At 48.4% G+C, this 20263-nt stretch overlaps 1 protein-coding gene across 5 annotated transcripts in view; it reads left to right on the plus strand.

Annotated features, from left to right (window-relative positions):
• Positions 1–20263, plus strand: part of SFXN5 (sideroflexin 5) — a 118090-nt gene that overhangs the window by 21691 nt on the left and 76136 nt on the right. For all 5 annotated transcript variants that reach the window (XR_014234648.1, XM_082356404.1, XM_082356403.1 and 2 more), the window contains exons 3-5: positions 3357–3434; positions 18677–18703; positions 19206–19260. Coding sequence is in view for 4 of the 5 variants with exons in the window: in XM_082356404.1 (XP_082212530.1) it covers positions 3357–3434; positions 18677–18703; positions 19206–19260 (160 nt within the window). In the remaining variant the exon portion in view is untranslated. The remainder of the gene's footprint in view (positions 1–3356; positions 3435–18676; positions 18704–19205; positions 19261–20263) is intronic.

A 20263-nucleotide genomic window follows, 5' to 3' on the forward strand; every position in this document is an offset into this window, starting at 1 on the left:
TCCTGGTTGAAAAGACCTCCTACAAAGTTCACCCTGCCGTTGACCTCCAGCTTTCCCCATCCCTCTCAAGCATCACAATGCACTGGGGTGAGAGGAGGGTTTAAAGCAAACCTATCCCTCAAGTCTCCCTGAAAACCATCCCCTTCTCTGCTGTGAAGAGTCCAGCTCCCAGGACAGCCAGCCCTCAGGGACCTCTCAAGACAAGTGGCCTGGGGCCTTGCCTGTCCCACAGAGGCGCTAGGAGCCCCAACCCCTCAGCCTCTGACCTGGGGGGCCAAGCTGAGGCTTAGCAAGGCCCAGAGGCAGAAAAGCACATTCTAACTTTCCCCAGTCCTGCATTTGCAGACTTGTCTTGAGAAACTTTGGATTTGGTTCTTTCTCTATGCATGCCAAGATCAGGGCTCTTTGGAACTTACTCCTGAGACAAGAGGCCTCCCTTTGATGACCGTGTCAAATGAGATGGAATCTGGCCAGGTTCTTAGAGGAACTCAGGAGAATCCCTGGAGTGGGAAAATAATGAGAAAGCGGGGCCATTCACCATTCAGGGTGGAAAGTAGAACATTCATTGTCGGGGCAGAGGCTGAGGCTGGGAGGAAGCAGGCTTGGGGTGGGGAGCTGGCCGCATTACTAGGAAGTTTTGGGGGGTTGCAGGGACAGCAAGGGTCTGACTAAACTCTGGGCTCGAATACTAAACCGCTCACTTTCTGTGTGACCTTAAGCAAGTTAAAACCAACAATCAACAGGAAAAACAAATGTATTAAGTCTAGAAGGAAAATCATCACTTTTGCAAGTGGTATGTTTACAGGTGATTAAAATTTTTTTGTGTGCTTTCAATTTTTCTGCCGTTTTCTCTAAACAGCATGGATTACTAGTATAACTGGCAAAACAAAAACAAAAACCACAAAGCTATCTGTACTTTGGAAACGAACAATTCTGGGAAAGGACTCTGGAATTCAGGGATTGGTATGCATGTATTTGAAAGGGGAGAGGCAGTGATTTCCAGCAGTCAGGCTACACCCAAGTAAGAAATTTTCCTGGCCCCCTGACAGCCCGGCTGGCTTGTCTGGGCTGGCAGTTAGTCCTGCTATTTCAGTACAGCAGGTGGCTGTACATTCCCCATGCTATGTGACCACTGTCAGCCTGCTCAGCAAATGCCCCACGGGGTGCCCTCCCTGGGGCTGCATGCTGCCTTTAGACCAGGGGCTTCTGTTGAGGTCTCTCTGCACTCCCGTCCTTAGCCAGGTTTGTCCCTTGGTCAAAGGGGAACACGGTGGCTTCCCTGGGTTTCTTCCCCCACGATGAGCATCCCTGATGCCTGGGTTCCTCACCTGACCTTGACATAGGCTGCCTTCTCTCACTGTTGTCACTGTTTGTTGTTGATTTTTTTTTTTTATTGTTGATGTTTTGAGGTATAACATACATACAGGAAAATGCACAAATCTTAAGTGTATGGCCTAATGGATTTTGACATGTGTTTATACCATGTCACCACCAGTCAGATCAAGACATTGAACATTTCCATTATTCCAGAGGGTTCCCTCATCCCCTTTCCAAGTCAGTACTACCCCCACCCCCGCCCTGCCCCAAGGTAACACTATAATGACCTCTACCACCATAGGTGCATTTTGCCTGTTTTTGAATTTTATATATACTTTATTTATTTATTTAGGCTGCTCTGGGTCTTAGTTGCGGCACGTGGGATCTTCATAGTGGCATGTTTAGTTGCGGCATGAAGGATCTTTAGTTGCGTTGTGGCATGCGTGTGGGATCTAGTTCACCAACCAGGGATCGAACCCTGGCCCCCTGCACCGGGAGCGTGGAGTCTTACCCACTGGACCACCAGGGAAGTCCCATGAATTTTATATATACTTTTCTGTGTTTGCCTTCTTTTGCTTATCATTATGTGTATCAGCCTTCTGTTATTATGTAACAAATCACCCCAAAATTTAGTGGCTTGGAACAACAAAAAGCAATTCTTTTGCTCACTGATCTTCAGCTTGGGCAGGGCTTAGAGGGGATGGTTTATCTCTGCTCCATGCAGCTTCGGCTAGGGCAGCTTGACTGGGGAAGATCCTTTTCAAGATGGCTCACTTTCATGGCAGGCAAGTTGGTGCTGACCTTTAGCTGGTGGCTTAACTGGAGCCCCAGGCCCTCAGTTCTTATCCACATGGGTCTCTCAGTAGCCCGCTCGGGCTTCCTTACACTATGATGGCTGAGTTCCCAGAGAGTGAGCATCCCAGGAGAACAAGGTGGAAGTGCAAGGCATTTCTATGACCTAGCCTCAGCGGTCACACAGCCTCACCTTGGCTATACCCTACTGTTGAGGCAGTCACAAAGGCCTGCTCAGGATCAAGGGGAGGGGACATAGACTGTACCTCTGGATGGGGCATGTGGGAAAGTTCTAGAAGAACATGGGGGATGAGAGATATGGGGGTGCCAATCCGGGGAAGATTCATCCACATTGTAACATATATTTGTAGTTTGCTTTTTTAAATGCGGTATAATATTTCATTGTGTGCATATACCACAGTTTACTTATCTAATCTATTACTGACATTTGAATTGTTTCCAGTTTGGGGCTATTTGAAGAGTGCCACTATGAATATTCTTATACAAGTCTTTCGGTGGATAAAGGCTGCCTTCTCTCACTGTTGCTGTCTCTTTAGCTTTTAAGATTTTAAAAATCATAACAATTCCATCCTTTTATTTTTTTCTTTCCCCATCAGTTACTGTGGCCATATGTATTTTAGTATGTAAATCTCTGCTAGTGTTTTTTAAATGTTGGGAAGAAATTATATAAGTATTACATAAATATGTTCTCTTTATAAAAACATTCAATATTACAATTAAGATTAAAGTTCCTCCTGACACCGATTGCCAAGTCTGAGCCCTTTCCTCCTACCCCGAGGTAACCCCTGTCACCAGTTTGGTGGGTCTCCTTCTAGAGCATTTTTGATGCATTTTCTCACATAAATATTCTCATAGGAAATACTGTTTTCTATGTGTGTGTGTTTTGTTTGTTTGGTACAACGAACGGCATCATACAGCTCTGCAGTTTGCTTTCTCACTTAAAAAAATATCTTGGAGATATGGCCATGTAGATCTACTTTACTTTTAAACTGCTGAATAATGTTCCATAGTATTATCATGCCACTGCCATTTAGCCATTTCCCTATGAAAGGACATTTAGGCTGTAGCCTTCTTTAATGTTTTGCGTGAGTCCCATGAACTGGAAGGCAGGCCTTGTACACTGTAAATATAGTCAGTGCTTGATCAGTACTGATGCACCCCTGCAAGGAAAGGGTTGCCAGAGCCCTGAATGTGTGCCCCTCAATGTCCCTTTTCTTTGCCTGCAGAGACGTCTCAGAGAGGCTGTGCAGCTGCTGGAAGACTACAAGCATGGGACCCTGCGTCCGGGGATTACTAACGAGCAGGTAACTCTGCTAGAGGTGGGGAGGGAAAGGAAGGTGGCAAATTCATCACCCCTTCCCTGCAGCCAGAACCACTTCTCTTCCCTTCAGAATCCACTTCTACTGCTGTTACATCCCTTGTGGACTTCTGGCTTTTTGGAAGGGATATTCAAGTCTCTCCTGTAACCTGGGTCTGGTAGGGAGGCTGATAAGGCTAGAGAGGCCTAAGGCAGTAGTTTGCTGGAGCTAACATGTGCATCTTTTCCCAATTCCACATTCAGTGACATCACAGTGATGGCTTGAAATCATCCACAATAGGAGAACTTACGCCATGGAAATTGGCAAATACTATAAATCAGGACTTTTTTTCTCAAAGAATCAAGTATTAAACATTTGCCAGCATACCACTACCCAAGAGTTCAGAGGGTGGGAAAGCTAGGGGAGGATGGTGGGGAGGAGGCTAAAACACTGTAATTTCATTTTTTTATATCATGTAAGAACTTGAATTAGAACCAATTGAAATGCTGATGGTTTTGATTAGTTTGGGGGAAGGGTAGGGAGATGTAGTTTAGAGGGCAGCTCTAGAGCTCTAGTGACTGTAGAGACAGATGGTTGATGTGCTGATGTTTTTCTTTTTGTTCATAAGCTTTATTTTAAAATCTATTAAAAATTAATTTCACAGTTTTTTTCAAAGTAATCTATGTGCATAGTTCAAAAAGTCAAATAGTACTAAAACACTTGTAAGGAAAAATAGTATGTTGCCTCATCCCTCCTCAATTCCCATTTCTATTCCCCAGAAGCAAATACTGTTAGGTGTTTCTTCAGTTAGAAACCTATATTTCAAACTAACATGCTTATCTATACCGCTATTTCTCAAGTAGTTCTTTTGTATTATCTATTACGGTAGTTGAGGATTCAGCTCTCTTATTATTCACGCCCCTAAACACATTTCTCTCCCCTACCCTCATCATCCTCCCCAAATAGTTATCATAGTTTTGGGGTTTATGGATATTCAATATTCACATTATTACAATTATATGAATAATATTACAACTTTGTTGTACATGATTATGTTTCCTCTCCTTTTTGACTTTATGTTTTACCTGGATTTAATAATTGCCTCATTTTTTCTCATTAACATAGTTTTCCTTGTACCATCTCAAATTCTTACTGCACCCTGTAGCAGCCTTTTGATATTTCCAGTGCCTCCTTTCAATCTGAAGACTCCTGTCCTTCAGTTCCATTATTTTTCTCTGAAATTTTCATTTCTGGAGCCCACCTCCCTCCAGCTCCAGGCCTTCCGCTTGGTATACACCTTCATTTTGGTGGAACACCTCTTCTGGTGGCTTCCTGAAAAAAGGCAAATGGGAAGAAAATTTTGAATCCTTTTAGATCTGAAAAAAGGGTAATTTGTAATTGTAATTCTGCACTCAGCTTTAACTGACAGTTTGGCTGAGGAGAAAATTCCAATTTTTAGGTTGATAATCATTTTCCTTCAGAATTTTGAAGATATTGCTCTTCTGGCTTCCAGTCTAGCTGTTGAAAAAGCCAATGCTATTTTACTCCTGATTCTTTGCAAGTGACCTGTTTTCTCTCTTTGGGAATGTTTAGGATCTTCTCTTTATCTATACAGTTTATTTCTGAAATTCCACAATGCCATCTCTTTTAAAATTCATTATTTTGGGTTCCTGGTAACCTCTTTCAATCTGAAGACTCCTATCTCTCAGTTCTGGCAACTTTTCTTATACTGTTTCTTTGATAATTTCTTCTCATTCTGGAATTCCTATTAGTCAAATATTCAACATCTTAGATTAACACTCAGATTTTCTTATCCTTTTTTTCTCTCCTATTCCTTCACTTTGTCCCTCTGCTTGGCTTTGCAGGAAATTTCCTTGAGTTTATATTCAACATGTCTATTGAATTTCTAACTTCAGCTAGTATAATTTTAATTTCTGAGAGCTATTTGTTTATTTTCTTTGTTCTTTTTAACAGGATCCTCTTCCTGTTCTGTAAATACAGTATCTTCTCATTTGTCTGCATCTGGAAGCCAAGTAGGGGAAGGAGGCTGGAGTCCCAATATTCACTTTGCAGATTTTCATTAATTTCCCTGCTTTTAGCCTCACCTGCTCCCGCTCTCCACTGGGCTGGTTTTCCCAAGTCTGGAGTCACTTGGATTCAGTTTCTCCAGAAGGTTGATAAACTTCCCTTGTCTGGGGGATACAGGTGAGGGTGGTAGGAGTCACCTAGCTGTGCGGGGAAGGCCGAGGGGTTCTACTGCTTTGAATACAGATTTTCAACCAAATCCCTGTGGTTAGCCCTATGATTAACTCTTTGTTCCTGGGGTGCATGGTCCCTCTAAGTCCTGAACTTTGCTGGTGCCCTGGGGGTGGTGGCCTGGCTTCTTTTTTTTTTAAGATTTTTTTTGTTTTTGGTTTTTGATGTGGACCAATTTTAAAGTCTTTATTGAATTTGTTACAATATTGCTTCTGTTTTTATGTTTTGGTTTTTTGGCCACGAGGCATGTGGGATCTTAGCTCCCCGACCAGGGATCAAACCCGCCACCCCCTGCATTGGAATGTAAAGTCTTAACCACTGGACCACCAGGGAAGTCCCATGGCCCAGCTTCTTAAGTGTGCCTTCTGCAGGCATTGAGGGGAGGCTTCCTCCTCTCTGCTGGATCAGTTACTAAAACTCTACTCATTCTGCATCCAAAACATGTTGCTGTCCCTCCTCTGCTGTTGTCTTCTCTTCTGTTCCGTTGGTGACTCTGTGAGACACCGCCGCTGCCTTCTAGCACCTTTAGGTACAAAGCCCAAGCTGAGGCCCTGTGCAGCCACATGACACACTGGTACCTGGCGGGGTGTTCCATAGGGTGGGTAGCTAAGCCATCAGCCCTCCCCAGTCCAGTTTGTTTCACTCACTATGTATGGAGCACCTACAGGCCAGTGTTGGTGCTAGAGCCTGGGGAGAAGCTAGAGGAGGATCCTGCCTCGTGGACTCCCCAGAATCTAGGCAACGACAGTGAAAACACATGATGCTGTGGGAGAGCAGAGGGAGGAGTAACCTGCCCAGACTAGGGGAGTCTGGAAGAGAGTTCTAGCCTGAGATTTGAGGGATGAGTAGGGTCTGGTGAGGAGGAGGTGGTGGATAGGAGGAGTCCAGGTGAGGAATCACATCATGGACATAGAGAGAATGGGGCCTCCAGAGGAAGGGACAGGCGAATGTGCTGGACTGCAGCCCACAACGTGGAGGGAGGGCAGAGGTACCAACAGAGGCAGCCCCTTGGCCGGATGTCCTTGTGCGGGGCCCTGGAAGTGACGTGAGCTGCTGCAGTGCTGGTAAGGCAGGGTCCATCTTCAGGTGTCTGCGTTGCCTGCTGAGTTGGGGGCAGCCGTCAGCAGGGAGGGCAGGCTGGGATCTCCCCATTCCTGAGCGTGGTGCTGCCATCTGGCCGTGGGCACCGAGGAGCCTGGGTGGTGTGACCTGACACGCCCCTCTCTAGGCCAGAGTAGTCCTCAGACTGTGGCAGTTCCTCGTGGACCTGTCAGGGGTGGTCCAGCCTCTAGGCCCTTCCTGATCCTGTGTCTGCTCCCAGCCCAAGCTCCCCTCTAGCCTGTCTTCACCCCTTGGGACTCCTTCCTGCTTTCAGAGTTTGGGGAATGAGGCCATGTTTCCCCTCTTTGCTCCCTTCAGTAGCTTAAAGCTGCCTGTCTTGTTTTCTGGGCCTCCTTTGTTTTCCATCCTGAAAGCCCCCATGTGCCTCCAGGGAGCTGGGAGGAGGGGAGAGGGTGGGGGTCCCTGGCACTAGCTGTGCTTCCCGGTTCTGGCTCACGTTGGTAATGCCTGCAGCGTCCATCTGGAGGCTGGGTAGCACAGTGCTCTAGGTGCGAGCCTGCTGCTGAGTCCCCCTAATAAGCAGATTGCCCGTCCCCCGCCCTCCTGGCTCCCCAGAGCACTGGGATTGGGCTCTGCTGCAGATCTCACAGTGCTTCCCTCCCTGGGCCTCATCTGCAGAGCCACAACCCCTCTGGCTTCCAGAGCCACAGGAAGAAACGATGGGTGGTGACATACCAGCTCAGGATCTGGGGAAGCCTCAGCGGTCGGGAATTCATGAAGGCCCCATTCCTGGTTCAGGCTGGTCCTGCTCAAGGGTCATGCCTGTGCTGTCTGAAGAGGCCCAGGATGGTGCTTGACCTCATTGTGGACAGCGGCCTTGTGTGTTCTTGGGCTCTGTGCCTGCCCTGATGTCCTTTTGCGGGTGTGTGAGTCAGAAGCCCGTGGCTGTGTCTTGATGCCTGTGGGCCTGTCCCGATGTCACGGGCACCACTGGGTATCCTATGCACTAATTTGTTATCTAACCTGCCCTCCAGTTACAACATCCCACCAGGGGGTTTGTGCAAGCAGATTGATAGTTTATTCTCCCCTGATGGCCTTGGTTAGCGGGTGACTGATATCTCCTCCGGAGACTGTTAACTTGTTGAAAGGTTGCTATACCGATGAAAAATTAGTCCTGAGGATAAAATAAAAATAAGTATAATTTACTCTTTGGGCTTGACAGGTAGAAATTTGATGGGCTAGGAACCCTAATAAGGACTGCAGCTATCAGTTAAACAACAAAGCCATAGATGAGAGCAAAAACATAAGCCCGGGCAGCTAAGTTTCTGGACGTTTGCTGTGCTGTGTGCATTTTATATGCCAGGGCCTTGCTGGAATGGTTTGACGTGGATGGAGATGGGTGGAGTTCAATATGGAACGTTCCCCCATGGTAATGAGCCATCAGTCACCGCGAGCTCACCAAGGGCCAGGAGCCGTGTTAATATTTGCACTTTACAAGTGTTATCTCAATTAATCTTCACAGAAATGCTGTTTGGTAGATGCCTATATTAGCCCCATTTTAAAGGTAAGAAAACTGAGGCTCAGAGAGATTATATTACTTACCTCAGGTCACATAACTAGTATGTGGTGGGACAGGAACGCTGGGCCTGGAAGATCCAATGCCCATCTCTCACCCACTATCTGAAGGTGGATTTGGAAGGGAAGGTGATACCCTGGAGTGGAATGTGTATGCTAATACGGGGCAGAGTGAGTGGGTGGGGTAGGGGTGCTGTCAGAGGAGCTTAGTGTGTGTTCACGTCTCGCAGCCCTAGTCACACTGTGCGGTTAACCCTGCCGGGCCAGGTCATGGGCATCTGCGGGGCACCCGGTACGTGAAAGGCGCTGCGGCAGGTGGGCGCGGGGCAGGTGCCTGCCCTTACGCAGCCAGCTCCCGCGCAGGCGCACAGGTAAGCAGGCGCCTGGAGGCAGGCTGGTGGCGAGGCGCTTTGGAGTTACGCTATGGTAGTAGGAGTTCAGCGGTGAGAGACTCCTGAGAACGCAGGTGCTGAGGAAGGGCTTCATGCAGGGGAACGCAAGTGGTTGGATGTAGAACGTAAGGAGAGACCCAAGGCCTGGGAGGGACGTCTCTGTAAGTCACAAAGGCCGAGAAGTAGAGTGGAGAGAGAGAGAGAGAGCGTGATGAGAGAAAGAGAGAGAGAGAGGGAGAGAAGTTGAGAGAGGAAGCTGGGAGGTTTCGGGCCAGATTGTGAAAGTTTTGGAAACCCAGAGAGGTGCTGGCTGTGTTGTACTGCAGCAAGGGAGGAGCAGGACCGTGGAACTGCGATCAGATCATTCTGTGCCAGGTAGATGGCGAGGGGTCACTGCCGATAAGGAAACCAGCTTGGGAGCGACTGGGGTGGTCGGAGTGAGGGGGGCAGGTCTCTGCGGGCCACTGTAGGCTTCTGAGTGGCTGTTCTGGCCCATCATTACACATTCCCCAGAGGCTGGGAACCCGCCCACCTTACTCCGAGCCTACGCAGCACCCAGCATAGCATATTGTTTGCTCAGAGGCCCCGTGTAGGATGGATTCTGCCTGCAACCCGCCAAGAAAGGGCAGCAGAGATGTAAGAGATCCTGCCAGTCTCCTCCCCTGGCAGAGCAGAAATGGGGTCAGCTGTGTTTGGGCTTTGCTGAAAATAGAAGAGAAGATACTGGAGAGTTAAAAATACTTCCACCCTGAATCTTCTCTGGGTATCAGCAGGATTGTCAGAAGCTTGGCCGACATCCCCCTCTTACCCTGACCCCTAGCCAGAGACTTCTGGGGTCCTGATCAGCACCCAGCCCCTCCGGGGCAGCTACAGGTTGGCCCTTATCGTTAGCACAAAATAGGCAAGTGATTAGTTATTAGCTGAAGCATATGCATGATGTGCTAGGAGTTGTACTGGGTGCTGTAGACTCATCTCTTGGCTGGGTCATTGTGGTGGCCTCCTGGGTGGTCTCCCCATTCTACCTGGGCACCCTCTGCTCATTCCCAATATAGTACTCAGAGTGATCTGTGAGAATATACATTACACGGTTCTCTGCTCCAGGGTTTCTCGGCCTCAGCACGATTGGCATTTGGGGCTGGATAGTTCTTTGTCATGGGGGCTGTCCTGTGCACTGTAGGACATTTAGCAACACCCCTGGCTTCTACCCACTGGGTACCAATTAATGACAACCAGACATTTCCAGATGGCCCCTGGTGAAAAATTGCCCTCCTGTTAAGAACCACAGCTATAGTAAAAACTCAGAGTAAAAGCCACGGTCCTTAGCACAAGCTGCAACACCCCAATTCCTCTCTGATTTTGTCTCCTACTACTCTTTCCCTTATTCAGTCCACTTCAGTCACACTGGCCTCCTTGATGTCCCTCAAACATGCTGGGGAGGCCCACTCTGCCTCAGGGCCTTTGCACTGGCTGTTCTGCTGGACAGAATAATCTCCAACCAGATATCTGCATGGCTCACTCCCTCCTTCAGGTATTTCCTCCAAAGTCACCTCAATGAAAACTACCCTGACCACCTTACTATACATCATCCTACTTGAGAATTTCTCCGGGGAAAGAAAAGTCAAGGGAAGCAAAAGAAGGAGCCACTAGGGTCAGAGGCAGGACAAGCGATGGAATTTTGGGGGGCCATGGCCAGTGGGGGGGATCCAGGGACTAGAGGTGCTTCTGGGGGTGGGGGAATGCAGCCTCAGTGTCTCCCCCTTCCCTCTACCACCCCAGCTCCAGCCCTGGTCTTTTCACCCCTCTCCCCTATGACAGGAGCTGTGGCCCTGGTCATGTCACTGTGTTCCTGTGTCCCCTGAGTATTCCCCATCCTTCACCCCTCCTTTTGCGAGGACCCTACTGCAATAAATTTTTTTAAAAATCCATCCTTGCTGCTAGTACACACTCCCTATCCTTACCCTGTTCTACTTTCCCATGTTTCTTGAAACCCTCATCCTTCTAACATATGAGAAAATTTACTTTTATTATTTTTATTGTTTGTCCACACAAGCATGTGAGCTCTACAGAAGCAGAGATTTTTGGTCTCTTTTTTCACTGATATATTCTTAGTGCCTAGAGCAGTGCCCAGCAAATAATAGGTGCTCAATAAATATTTGTTGGATAAATGAATTTTCTTTAATTGTCACAAGAACCTTGAAAGTAAGTATTCATATTCCTATATCACAAATGAGGAAATGGAGGCTCAAAAAGATTAAATAAATTGCCCCAAATCACAAGTAGGAGATCTGGAATTCCAATTCCCAGAAAATGGTTTGACTGCAGTGTCTGGCCTCTTAAGAGAGAGAAGCTGTGTGTACACGAAAGTCGTGACTGCTAATGTGTGTTGTGTAGCAGAATGAGCGGGGATGTTCTTTCTCCTTTCATCTGTAGAACTGGGGAGTACCTTTGCCCCACATAGATATGCATTTGTATCTCTTACCTGGGAGTAACCATGGCAACAAAATTAATGGAGAGGATTAATGGGATTGGCCCAAATGATAAATTAAGAAGATTTCTTGTTGTTTTATGGAGGCCTCCTCTGCCTTACAGAAGGATCCCCTTCAGGCTCTGTTTAATTACCTTCTGGAGGTTGTTTTAAATAGGCTCTGTCTTTGCTGCTTCAGAGGTTTGGAGAAGCAGCTTGGAAGGAACCAGACTGGGGAGGGGAAGGAGCCAGACTGGGGACAGGGCCTGGGCAGTGACTCCTCCATCTGGGGTCTGGGCACTAGAGGTCTCTGCCCTGAGAAGGCAGGGCTTCTCCTCCTGAAGCTTGTTTGGGGCCCACCCTCTACCCACCCCTTGGCTTCTACACTGGGTTTCTGATAGGTTCAGATGGCAGCTCAACTGAGACTTAGGCCATTTCTGAAATCAGCAAACTTCTGCATTGTTCCAGCAACCTTTCACCCAACTGTTTCCCCACACCCTCTGTGTCCTCATTCTCCAAGTTGAGAAATCAAGAAAGGTCCAAAGTCTCACATCCACACTGGTTTGTTGCTGCAGCCAGTAAGTGCTAAGGGATCAGGGCTGCACTTTTTAATGTTCAGCCGGAGGCACAGAGAGAGATGGCTGAGCCCAAAGGAGATCAGGTCACACTGAGGAATTGTACTTTAATTTTATTTATTTATTTATTTATGGCTGCGTTGGGTCTTCGTTTCTGCGCGAGGGCTCTCTCCAGTTGCGGCGAGCGGGGGCCACTCTTCATCGCGGTGCGCGGGCCTCTCACCGTCGCGGCCTCTCTCGTTGCGGAGCACAGGCTCCAGACGCGCAGGCTCAGCAGTTGTGGCTCACGGGCCTAGTCGCTCCGCGGCATGTGGGATCTTCCCAGACCAGGGCTCGAACCCGTGTCCCCTGCATCGGCAGGCAGATTCTCAACCACTGCGCCACCAGGGAAGCCCGGAATTGTACTTTAAAGTGGAGCTGCCTTGGTGGGCTGACAGAAGACGCGGGGGCCTCCCTGTCCTAGATTCTCAATTTGGATGGACTGTCCATTGCATCACCTTTGGCCTCGCATCAAATGCTTTACGTTCCAGGACTATCCTTGCTTGTAACCTGTTTGCAGGGCTGGCTCATTAAACTGCAAGCTAGCAACCAGCTCTTGGCTTGTGGGTGGTATCTGCTGCCATTTCTGCATCCAGCATCCGACCCATGGGTCCAGCAGGTCCCAGGGAAAAGCCCAGACCCAAAGAGTCAGACCCGAGTCCTTGTCCTGTGCTCTCTGTAAGCTGGGCCTGGCATCATCAGACGAGAAGGGACTCTGGAAGGACTAGCTTCCACCTCCTGTATGATTAATTTAAAAAAAAAATGTAAGTCTAAGGAGTGAGGTGACTTGCACAGGAAGACCATGTGAGTTAGTGGCTAAGCCAGGCCCCAGATCTGCGACCCTGACTATTGTTGCTGCAGCCTGGAGATGGGATGAACCCAGATGAGATCAGGTCATGACTAGGAAGTTTGGTTTAAAATGGAGCTGTCCCTCTCACCTCACCCCAAAACCTCCTGAGGTGGGAGCACTGCCAGGTGCCATGAGAAGAGCCTCAACACTACTTAGTGCTCATTCCTTCCTCTCTCCACTGGAAAGGCTTCTCTGACCTCATGGGAAACAGTTTCCCAAAACCCCAAATGGGTTACCTTAGTTAGGGTTATACTAACTGCTGTAACGAAATGATCTCAAAACACACCAGCTCAAATAAGATAGACGTTTATCTCTCTCCCATGTAATAGTTTGAGTTCCAGGTGGGCAGGTGGCTCTGCTCCACAGGATCATTCAGGAACCCAGGCTCCTGCCATCATGTTTCTCCACCATCTCCTTGGGTCCTCCTCTCTGCACAGCCCAGGCTGTGCTGCAGCCACATCCTTGCTCTGGCTCACAGGCAGGGGACAGCAAGTATAGGCTGGGAGGTGCTAGCCAGGGAAAGGCACATCTCACTTCCCCTCGGATGCCACTGGAGGACTCAGTCACATGGGTAAGCCTAACTGCAAAGGAGGCTGGGAAATGTAGTGCAGCAGGTCAGCCACCTGCCCGCTACCTTTCTATTACTGTGGACGAAGGGGCATAGGTTTTGTCGGAAAGTTAACAGTCTATGCCATAGGGGTCAATAAAGGGCTTGGAGGTTGTGCCTGCTATTTCTATTTTTCTAGTGGTTACTCTTAAATTTTTAACAATCATTTTTGAGTAGGTAACACGTGAACAATCTACGGAATTCTAAAGCTATCAAAAAAGTATAGAGGGCTTCCCTGGTGGCGCAGTGGTTAGGAATCCGCCTGCCAATGCAGGGAACACGGGTTCGTGCCCCGGTCCGGGAAGATCCCACATGCCGCGGAGCGGCTAGGCCCGTGAGCCACAACTACTGAGCCTGCGCGTCTGGAGCCTGTGCTCCGCAACAAGAGAGGCCGCAACAGTGAGAGGCCCGCGCACCGCGATGAAGAGTGGCCCCCGCTTGCCACAACTAGAGAAAGCCCTCGCACAGAAACGAAGACCCAACACAGCCAAAAATAAATAAATAAATAAATTTATTAAAAAAAAAAAAAAAGTATAGAATAAAAAATAAGTTTCCCTTTCCCTGTCTCCCAATTTCCCACTTCTTCTCCCTGGAGTAACCATCAGTTTCTTCTGTATCCTGCCAGAGATATCTGCATACATTTATCCTTTACCTTTAAGTGCTAATGATATAATAGTGATAACTCCAGGGACATTCAATGGAGCATGGTTGTAATAGCAAAAAATGGGACAGTCACAAAAGGACAAATATTATATGATTCTACTTACATGAAATATCTAGAGTGGTCAAATTCACAGAGACATAAAGTAGAATGGTAGCTGCCAGGAGCTGAGGGAAGGAGCACTGGGGTGTTAGTACTGACTGGGTACAGAGTTTCAGTTGGGGAAGATGAAAAAATTCTGGAGATGGTTGGTAGTGTACAACAATGTGAATGTACTTAATGCCACCGAACTGCCACTTAAAAATGGTTAAATGGTAAATTTTATGTTATTTATATTTTACCACAATAAGGAAAAGATGGGAAATAGCTTAAAAGTCCACCAATAGGGTGCAGTTTACAATATATTCATTCAACGTTTCTGTTAGGAAGAATAAGGCTGCTCTCCATGCTCTGATGTGGAAAGATCTCCACATATATATACTAGATGCCTAAAGGGACAGAACAGCGTGCACTGGTATGCTAGCATTTAGAGATGGCGCATGGGGATTTAAGAGTGGGGGTTATGGAACCCGACTGCTCGGGTTCAAATCCCAGTGCTGCTGTGGGATTTTGGGCAAATCACTAACTATCTCAGTGCCTCGGTTTCCACATCTATAAAATGGGAGATATACTAGTCCCTGCCTCATAGGGTTGTTGAGGAGATTAATAAGGTAATAATGTACAAAGCCTTCAGAAGGGTGTCTGACACACAGCACTTATTCACTAAATGTGACTGAATGAGTCTGCATCCCAGGTCACGAGCTATAGTTCTGGCTCCACCTCCGAGACCCTGGGCGTGGCTCTGAGCTTTACTTTTCTCATCCGTCCTATGGAAACAGATTTCTGAGTGTGAGACTCAAATAGTTAATGGGACCATTGCCACTTATCTGTGACACTAGCCTGCCTGGGCCGTGTGTGGAGGTGTCATCGCGGGTGGAGGAACACGCCTGCGAGCTCTGGGCTTCTGGCCTTGCCTGCTCACGCCCCTGCTGAACTTCTGCCTTTGCTGCCGAGCCGGTGCTGCCCGAGTCTCCATCACTGCTGTCTGGGTGGGGGCGGAGAAGGCAGTCCTCGAACCTGAGGGACACAGATGCAGCTATGGATTACAAGGGCTGCTTGGCTGGACTTGGGTGGGAGGGGGGGAACAGGTCCTGGGGAGGAGCATCTGCCGCCCGGCTGCAAAGGGAAGTTCTGGGACCTCAGATGATGTCAGCCAAACTTCTTCCTCTTCTCGTGCCTCAGGCCTGGCTGTCACCCTGGCCAGACCAGACATCGGTGTGCTCCAGAGGGCCCCTGGAGAACAGGGGGGACACAAGTCTGGAGGCAAGGAGGCTTGGGTGCCCATCTCCGTCCTGCCACCAGGCCCCTGGAACCATGGCTGAGTCACTTAGTCTCTCTGAGATGAGTTGCCTTGTCTGGAAGTAGTCTACCCACCTCACAGGGATGTTGTAAGAATAAGACAATAGAGATGAAGATATTTTGAAAAATAATTAAGTCCTTTTAAAAAATACTGCTCATTTGACTGACTTCCCCTCTATGTTAGGCATTTATGGAGCATGATCTAGGGGCCAAGTATTTCAGCTATGCGTGTCTCAGTGAACCTCTGTATCGGTCAGTATAAGCCAAGTGCTGTAACAAACAACCCCTGGATTTCAGGGACTTATACAGTAAGGTCTGTTTCTCACTCGTGTCAGAGTCCAGTGCAGCTCAGGAACTTGGCACATGCCGTTGTCCAGGGGCCAGGCTCCTTTTACCTCATGGCTTTACTGTCTTCTAGGGCCTCATTGTCCTTCTCTGGATCCTCTGTGGGAGGCTTTGGGGCCAAGCCTGGAAGCGGTGAACTCCACTTCCACCCACAGTCCATTAGCTAGCACCCGGCCATCTGACTGTGGGGGAGGCTGGAACGCATAGGCTTAGCTGTGTGCCCAAAGTGAAATGCCAGCTGCCAGGAGCACCAAGCATAGTCCCCGCCCTGCCCTTACAACACCCCATTGTACTAATGGAGAAACTGAGGCCTGGAGGCAAAGTAATTTGCCCAGGGCCACACGTCCAGTAAGTGATTGGAATGCAGGCTGCCTGGTCCTAACACCTCTTTACACTGTTCTTTAATGTCTTAGATCAGTGTTTTCAGCCCAGGCTGTTCATCAGAATCATGGGGATTTTTTTTCTTTATTTATAAGAATTGTATGAAGAGATCTTGAGTTTTTTAAAAAAAATAAATAGCTTTAGATTTGCTGTGTGCATGGCTCTGGGAGATGGTGGGGGCCGGCACTCAAAGGCAGGCCCCTGCTCTGAGGAGCTGGGCTATGACTGTAACAGGGTGAGGGGACCCGGACCCAGGAGGTTCTGATTTGGAGTGGAGAGCATGGGGTGTTAGGAGTCTGTGCCCAGGGCCTGGGGTCGCACCTGGGATGACGCTGGGACGTGGTGGGGTGCACTGCAGAAGACTCTTTCTGAGCAAAGAAAGATCAACCTTTTATCACTTTTTTTTACCTCTCTGCTGTTATGCTCTCACATACCGTCTTTGGCTAACAGTGATTCTACATTTGGTTTTTCTTTCTTTAGTCCCCTCTGTTCCTCAAATATAATTAAGAAAAAAAATCTACTGCCTCTAATCTTTCTGGGTCTGGAATAGCAGACAGTCAAATATGTTTGAAATGTATCTAAAATCAGAGTGATTAGGCTGTGAATTAGGCTTAAGGGACTCTGCTGTTAGTAAAATGCATGAACTTTAATACAGATGGTCCTTGACTTACGATGGCTCAACTTACAATTTATAGACTTTATGACGGTCTGAAAACGATATGCATTCAGTAGAAACTGTACTTTGAATTGTGAATTTTGATCTTTTCCTGGCTAGTGTTACGTGGTCTGATACTCTCGTGATGCTGGACAGGCAGCAAGCCGCGTTTCCCAGTCAGCCACGAGATCGAGAGGGAAACCACCCATACACTTAGAGCCATTATGCACCCACACGACCAGTCTGTTTTTCACTTTCAGTACAGTATTCAATGAATTACATGAGATATTCAGTACTATATTATAAAATAGCCTCTGTGTTAGATGACTTTGCCCAACTGTAGGCTAATGTAAGCGTTCTGTGCACATGTAAGGTGGGCCAGGCTAAGCTGTGACGTTTGGTACTTTCGGTATGTTAAATAATTTCAACTTACAATGGGTTTATTGGCACATAACCCCACTGTAAGTCGAAGAAGATCTGTATATCAATTTTATAACTCTATTATTGCTACCCAGTAGCATTCTGCAGCTTACTTTATATCGCAGATGACAACATTGACGTATAAATGAAACATAACTATTCCGTTATAAAACTTTAAACATCAATGCTGACCACGTCTCCCCTCTTACCTCATACCCTTCTTGCTCCGTTAAAAATGCACTGACCTTTGGTTTGCCCACAATGTAAAATTTTACTTGCCATATTTTCTTGATTCTAAAAGGCTATTTTATCACATTTTATCATCTCTTAAATGGGATGAATCTTTTAACTGATGGACATCTTGGCGTTATGCCACTGTTTTCTTTATTTTTTTAAATTAATTAATTAATTAATTTATTTACGGCTGCATTGGGTCTTTGTTGCTGCGTGCGGGCTTTTCTTTAGTTGCGGTGAGTGGGGGCTACTCTTTTGTTGCGGTGCGCGGGCTTCTCATGGCGGTGGCTTCTCTTGTTGGGGAGCACGGGCTCTAGGCACACGGGCTTCAGTAGTTATGGCACACGGGCTCAGTAGTTGTGGCTCGTGGGCTCTAGAGTGTGGGCTCAGTAGTTGTGGCACATGGGCTTAGTTGCTCCGCAGCATGTGGGATCTTCCCGGACCAGGGCTTAAACCCGTGTCTCCTGCATTGGCAGTCAGCTTCTTAACCACTGCGCCACCAGGGAAGCCCCATGGTTTTCTTTCTTACTGGCACATAATAGTATGTCTTAGGATCAACGATGTCTTAGAGTCAATGAAATGCAGTATTTTTATCATTTGAAGGAATTGACAAATTGTTCTCCAGCCCGTCCCCATGCTGTGCTGGAAGAGACAACCTCCTCATTCATTTGAAAGCACACAACCTTCTTATAACAATAACAAAAATAGGAATAATAATATCTACAAGATTGAGCACTTGTAAAGCACCTACTGTGTGTTCAGCACTGCTCCAGGCACTTTTCATATGCCTCTTCAACAATGTTAGAGCACAGCTATTATCCCCATTTTACAGATGAGGAAATTGAGGCTCAGAGGTAGAAGTGGCAAATTCAGGGATCCAGGCAGTCTGTGTAGCTCTGAAAAATTATGCTGTGCTGCCTCTAGTGATTCTGGGAGACAGCTGAAGTATCTTCATTTAAATCAAGGCTTCTTACCTGGCCACACCTTAAGATGAACTAGGGAGCGTTAGGAAAATGCTGGAAGAATTCTTCAAGTAGTTTTACAGCACAGCCAGAGTTGAGAACCCTTGGTTTAAATAATCTGTGTGAGATCCCCCAGCTCTGCTGTTCTGGGATCTCTGGCCTTCCTACCTACCCCCTGATGCCACCCCGCCCCCAGCCCAGGGTAGCTGCCAGACCTGGGGCAACCAGGACAACCTGAGCCTCTTAAGGCCTTTGGAGCTGGATCCCTTGGTTAGAAAATGTGGCTTTGAGACCTTAAACTGATATGTGCTTTTAATCTTTGTTTTTTCTTTTCTTTTCCTTTCTCTCTCTCTTTCCCTTCCTTCCTTCCAGCTCTGGAGTGCACAGAAAATCAAGCAGGTAATTCAATTTTGGATTCTTTTCCTTCCCTTCTGCTGTTCTCAGAGACCCTGCCCTGCCCTGCCCTGCCCTGGCCCGAACCCCCTTCATTCTTCCCCAGCACCAGGGTCTGAATTTCTGAAGACAAGAGCTCAGGCCAGCCCGCCTTTCCCTGGGCCCCCTGAGCTCCTTCCCCATGGGCTCCTTCCACAAAACCCTTACTGTGGGCCTGTTGTGTGCGTGGCGTGGGGACCGAGGGCCTGCAAGGTAGACATGGTCTGCTCTGTGCTGCATTCAGCTTTGAGCACTAGTTAGGAGGAGAGGCTCTGTTTATGGCCCATGTTTGGTTTTCTCTTGCCCCGAGTGGTGGGAAGGATTGACTGGCCACAAGGCAAGGTGGGATACAGCCATTGGCCACCTAAGTCTTCCTGGGGGAGCTGTCCTCCCCCTCCCCCCTCCCATGTCCCATCTCCCATCTCCCTCCCCAGCTGTCACCCTGTGCTCTGTTCCCGGCTCTTGCCAGGCTATTCTACACCCGGACACCAATGAGAAGATCTTCATGCCCTTTAGAATGTCAGGTAAGCCCTTGGGAACCTCTGGTTCTGCCTAGCCTGGGCCGATTACAGTGGTCACAGCTCCAGGAGTGTCCAGATGCGCTTGGCCTGAGGGATGTACAGAGCCTGTTACACACACGACCACACTCGCACCTGCATGGTCACTTTGCCTCAACTGTACAGGACTGGCCAGCCTATGGAGCTTTTAAAATGTGCCTGTCTGCCTTTTCTGCCGGAGCAGCTGGGGTAGAGCCGAGGCCTCCACAGGTGAATCTGGTGCCCCCAACGCCAGGTTACAGCCCACTCACTCAGCAGCAGCCCCAGGGTGACGCCTGCTAGGGCAAGCCCTGCCTTCCATGAGCCACTCCTCTCTCACCTGTGCACACTGCGTGCCTTCCTTTCAAGCCCTGCTCCTACTCAGCCTTTTCATGCAGTTAACCCCCAGACTAACTCCCTTGTCTCTGATCCTACTTTTAACCTGCCCTTCTGAATGTATGCACTACATTTGCACCACGACACGCACAGGGAGGCGGATTCCCGTTCTGTGGAGACCAGTGGGCAGAGAGGGTAATGGGGGAATGGGTATAAGATCCCTGCCCCCAGGAAGCCCCTGCCCTGTGGTCACTAGGGGGCAGCTCTGTTGTGTAGAGCGTAATGGCCTAGAAAGCACTCGCCCATACACTGGCTGGGGCCAGCGTGGCTGTCCTGCCTACAGTTCTGAGAGGCTAAGGGCCTTGTCCAGAGTCACACAGCGGAGGTCAGACTCACACCAGCGTGCTGATACCTCCTCCACGCTGTTTCTCAGTGCGACGGAGTGTACCCCCCACCCCTGAGTCACAGGGCGGGTGGGAGGGCTGGTGGCTGCTGCCTTGGGAAGCCCTCAGGCGGCTGGAGGAAGGGTCCCTACCAGTGGGTGTTCTCAGTGCAGGAGGTTAGTCAGGGTCCCCACCCTCAGCGAGCGTGAACTCCTGGGGCTGAGAGAATAGACAAGCACATGATGTCACTGTGCAAACGGGCAGTTAGTGCC

Source organism: Balaenoptera borealis (genome assembly GCF_965194805.1).
Source record: "Balaenoptera borealis genome assembly, chromosome: 15".
NCBI classification, from domain to species: domain Eukaryota; kingdom Metazoa; phylum Chordata; class Mammalia; order Artiodactyla; family Balaenopteridae; genus Balaenoptera; species Balaenoptera borealis.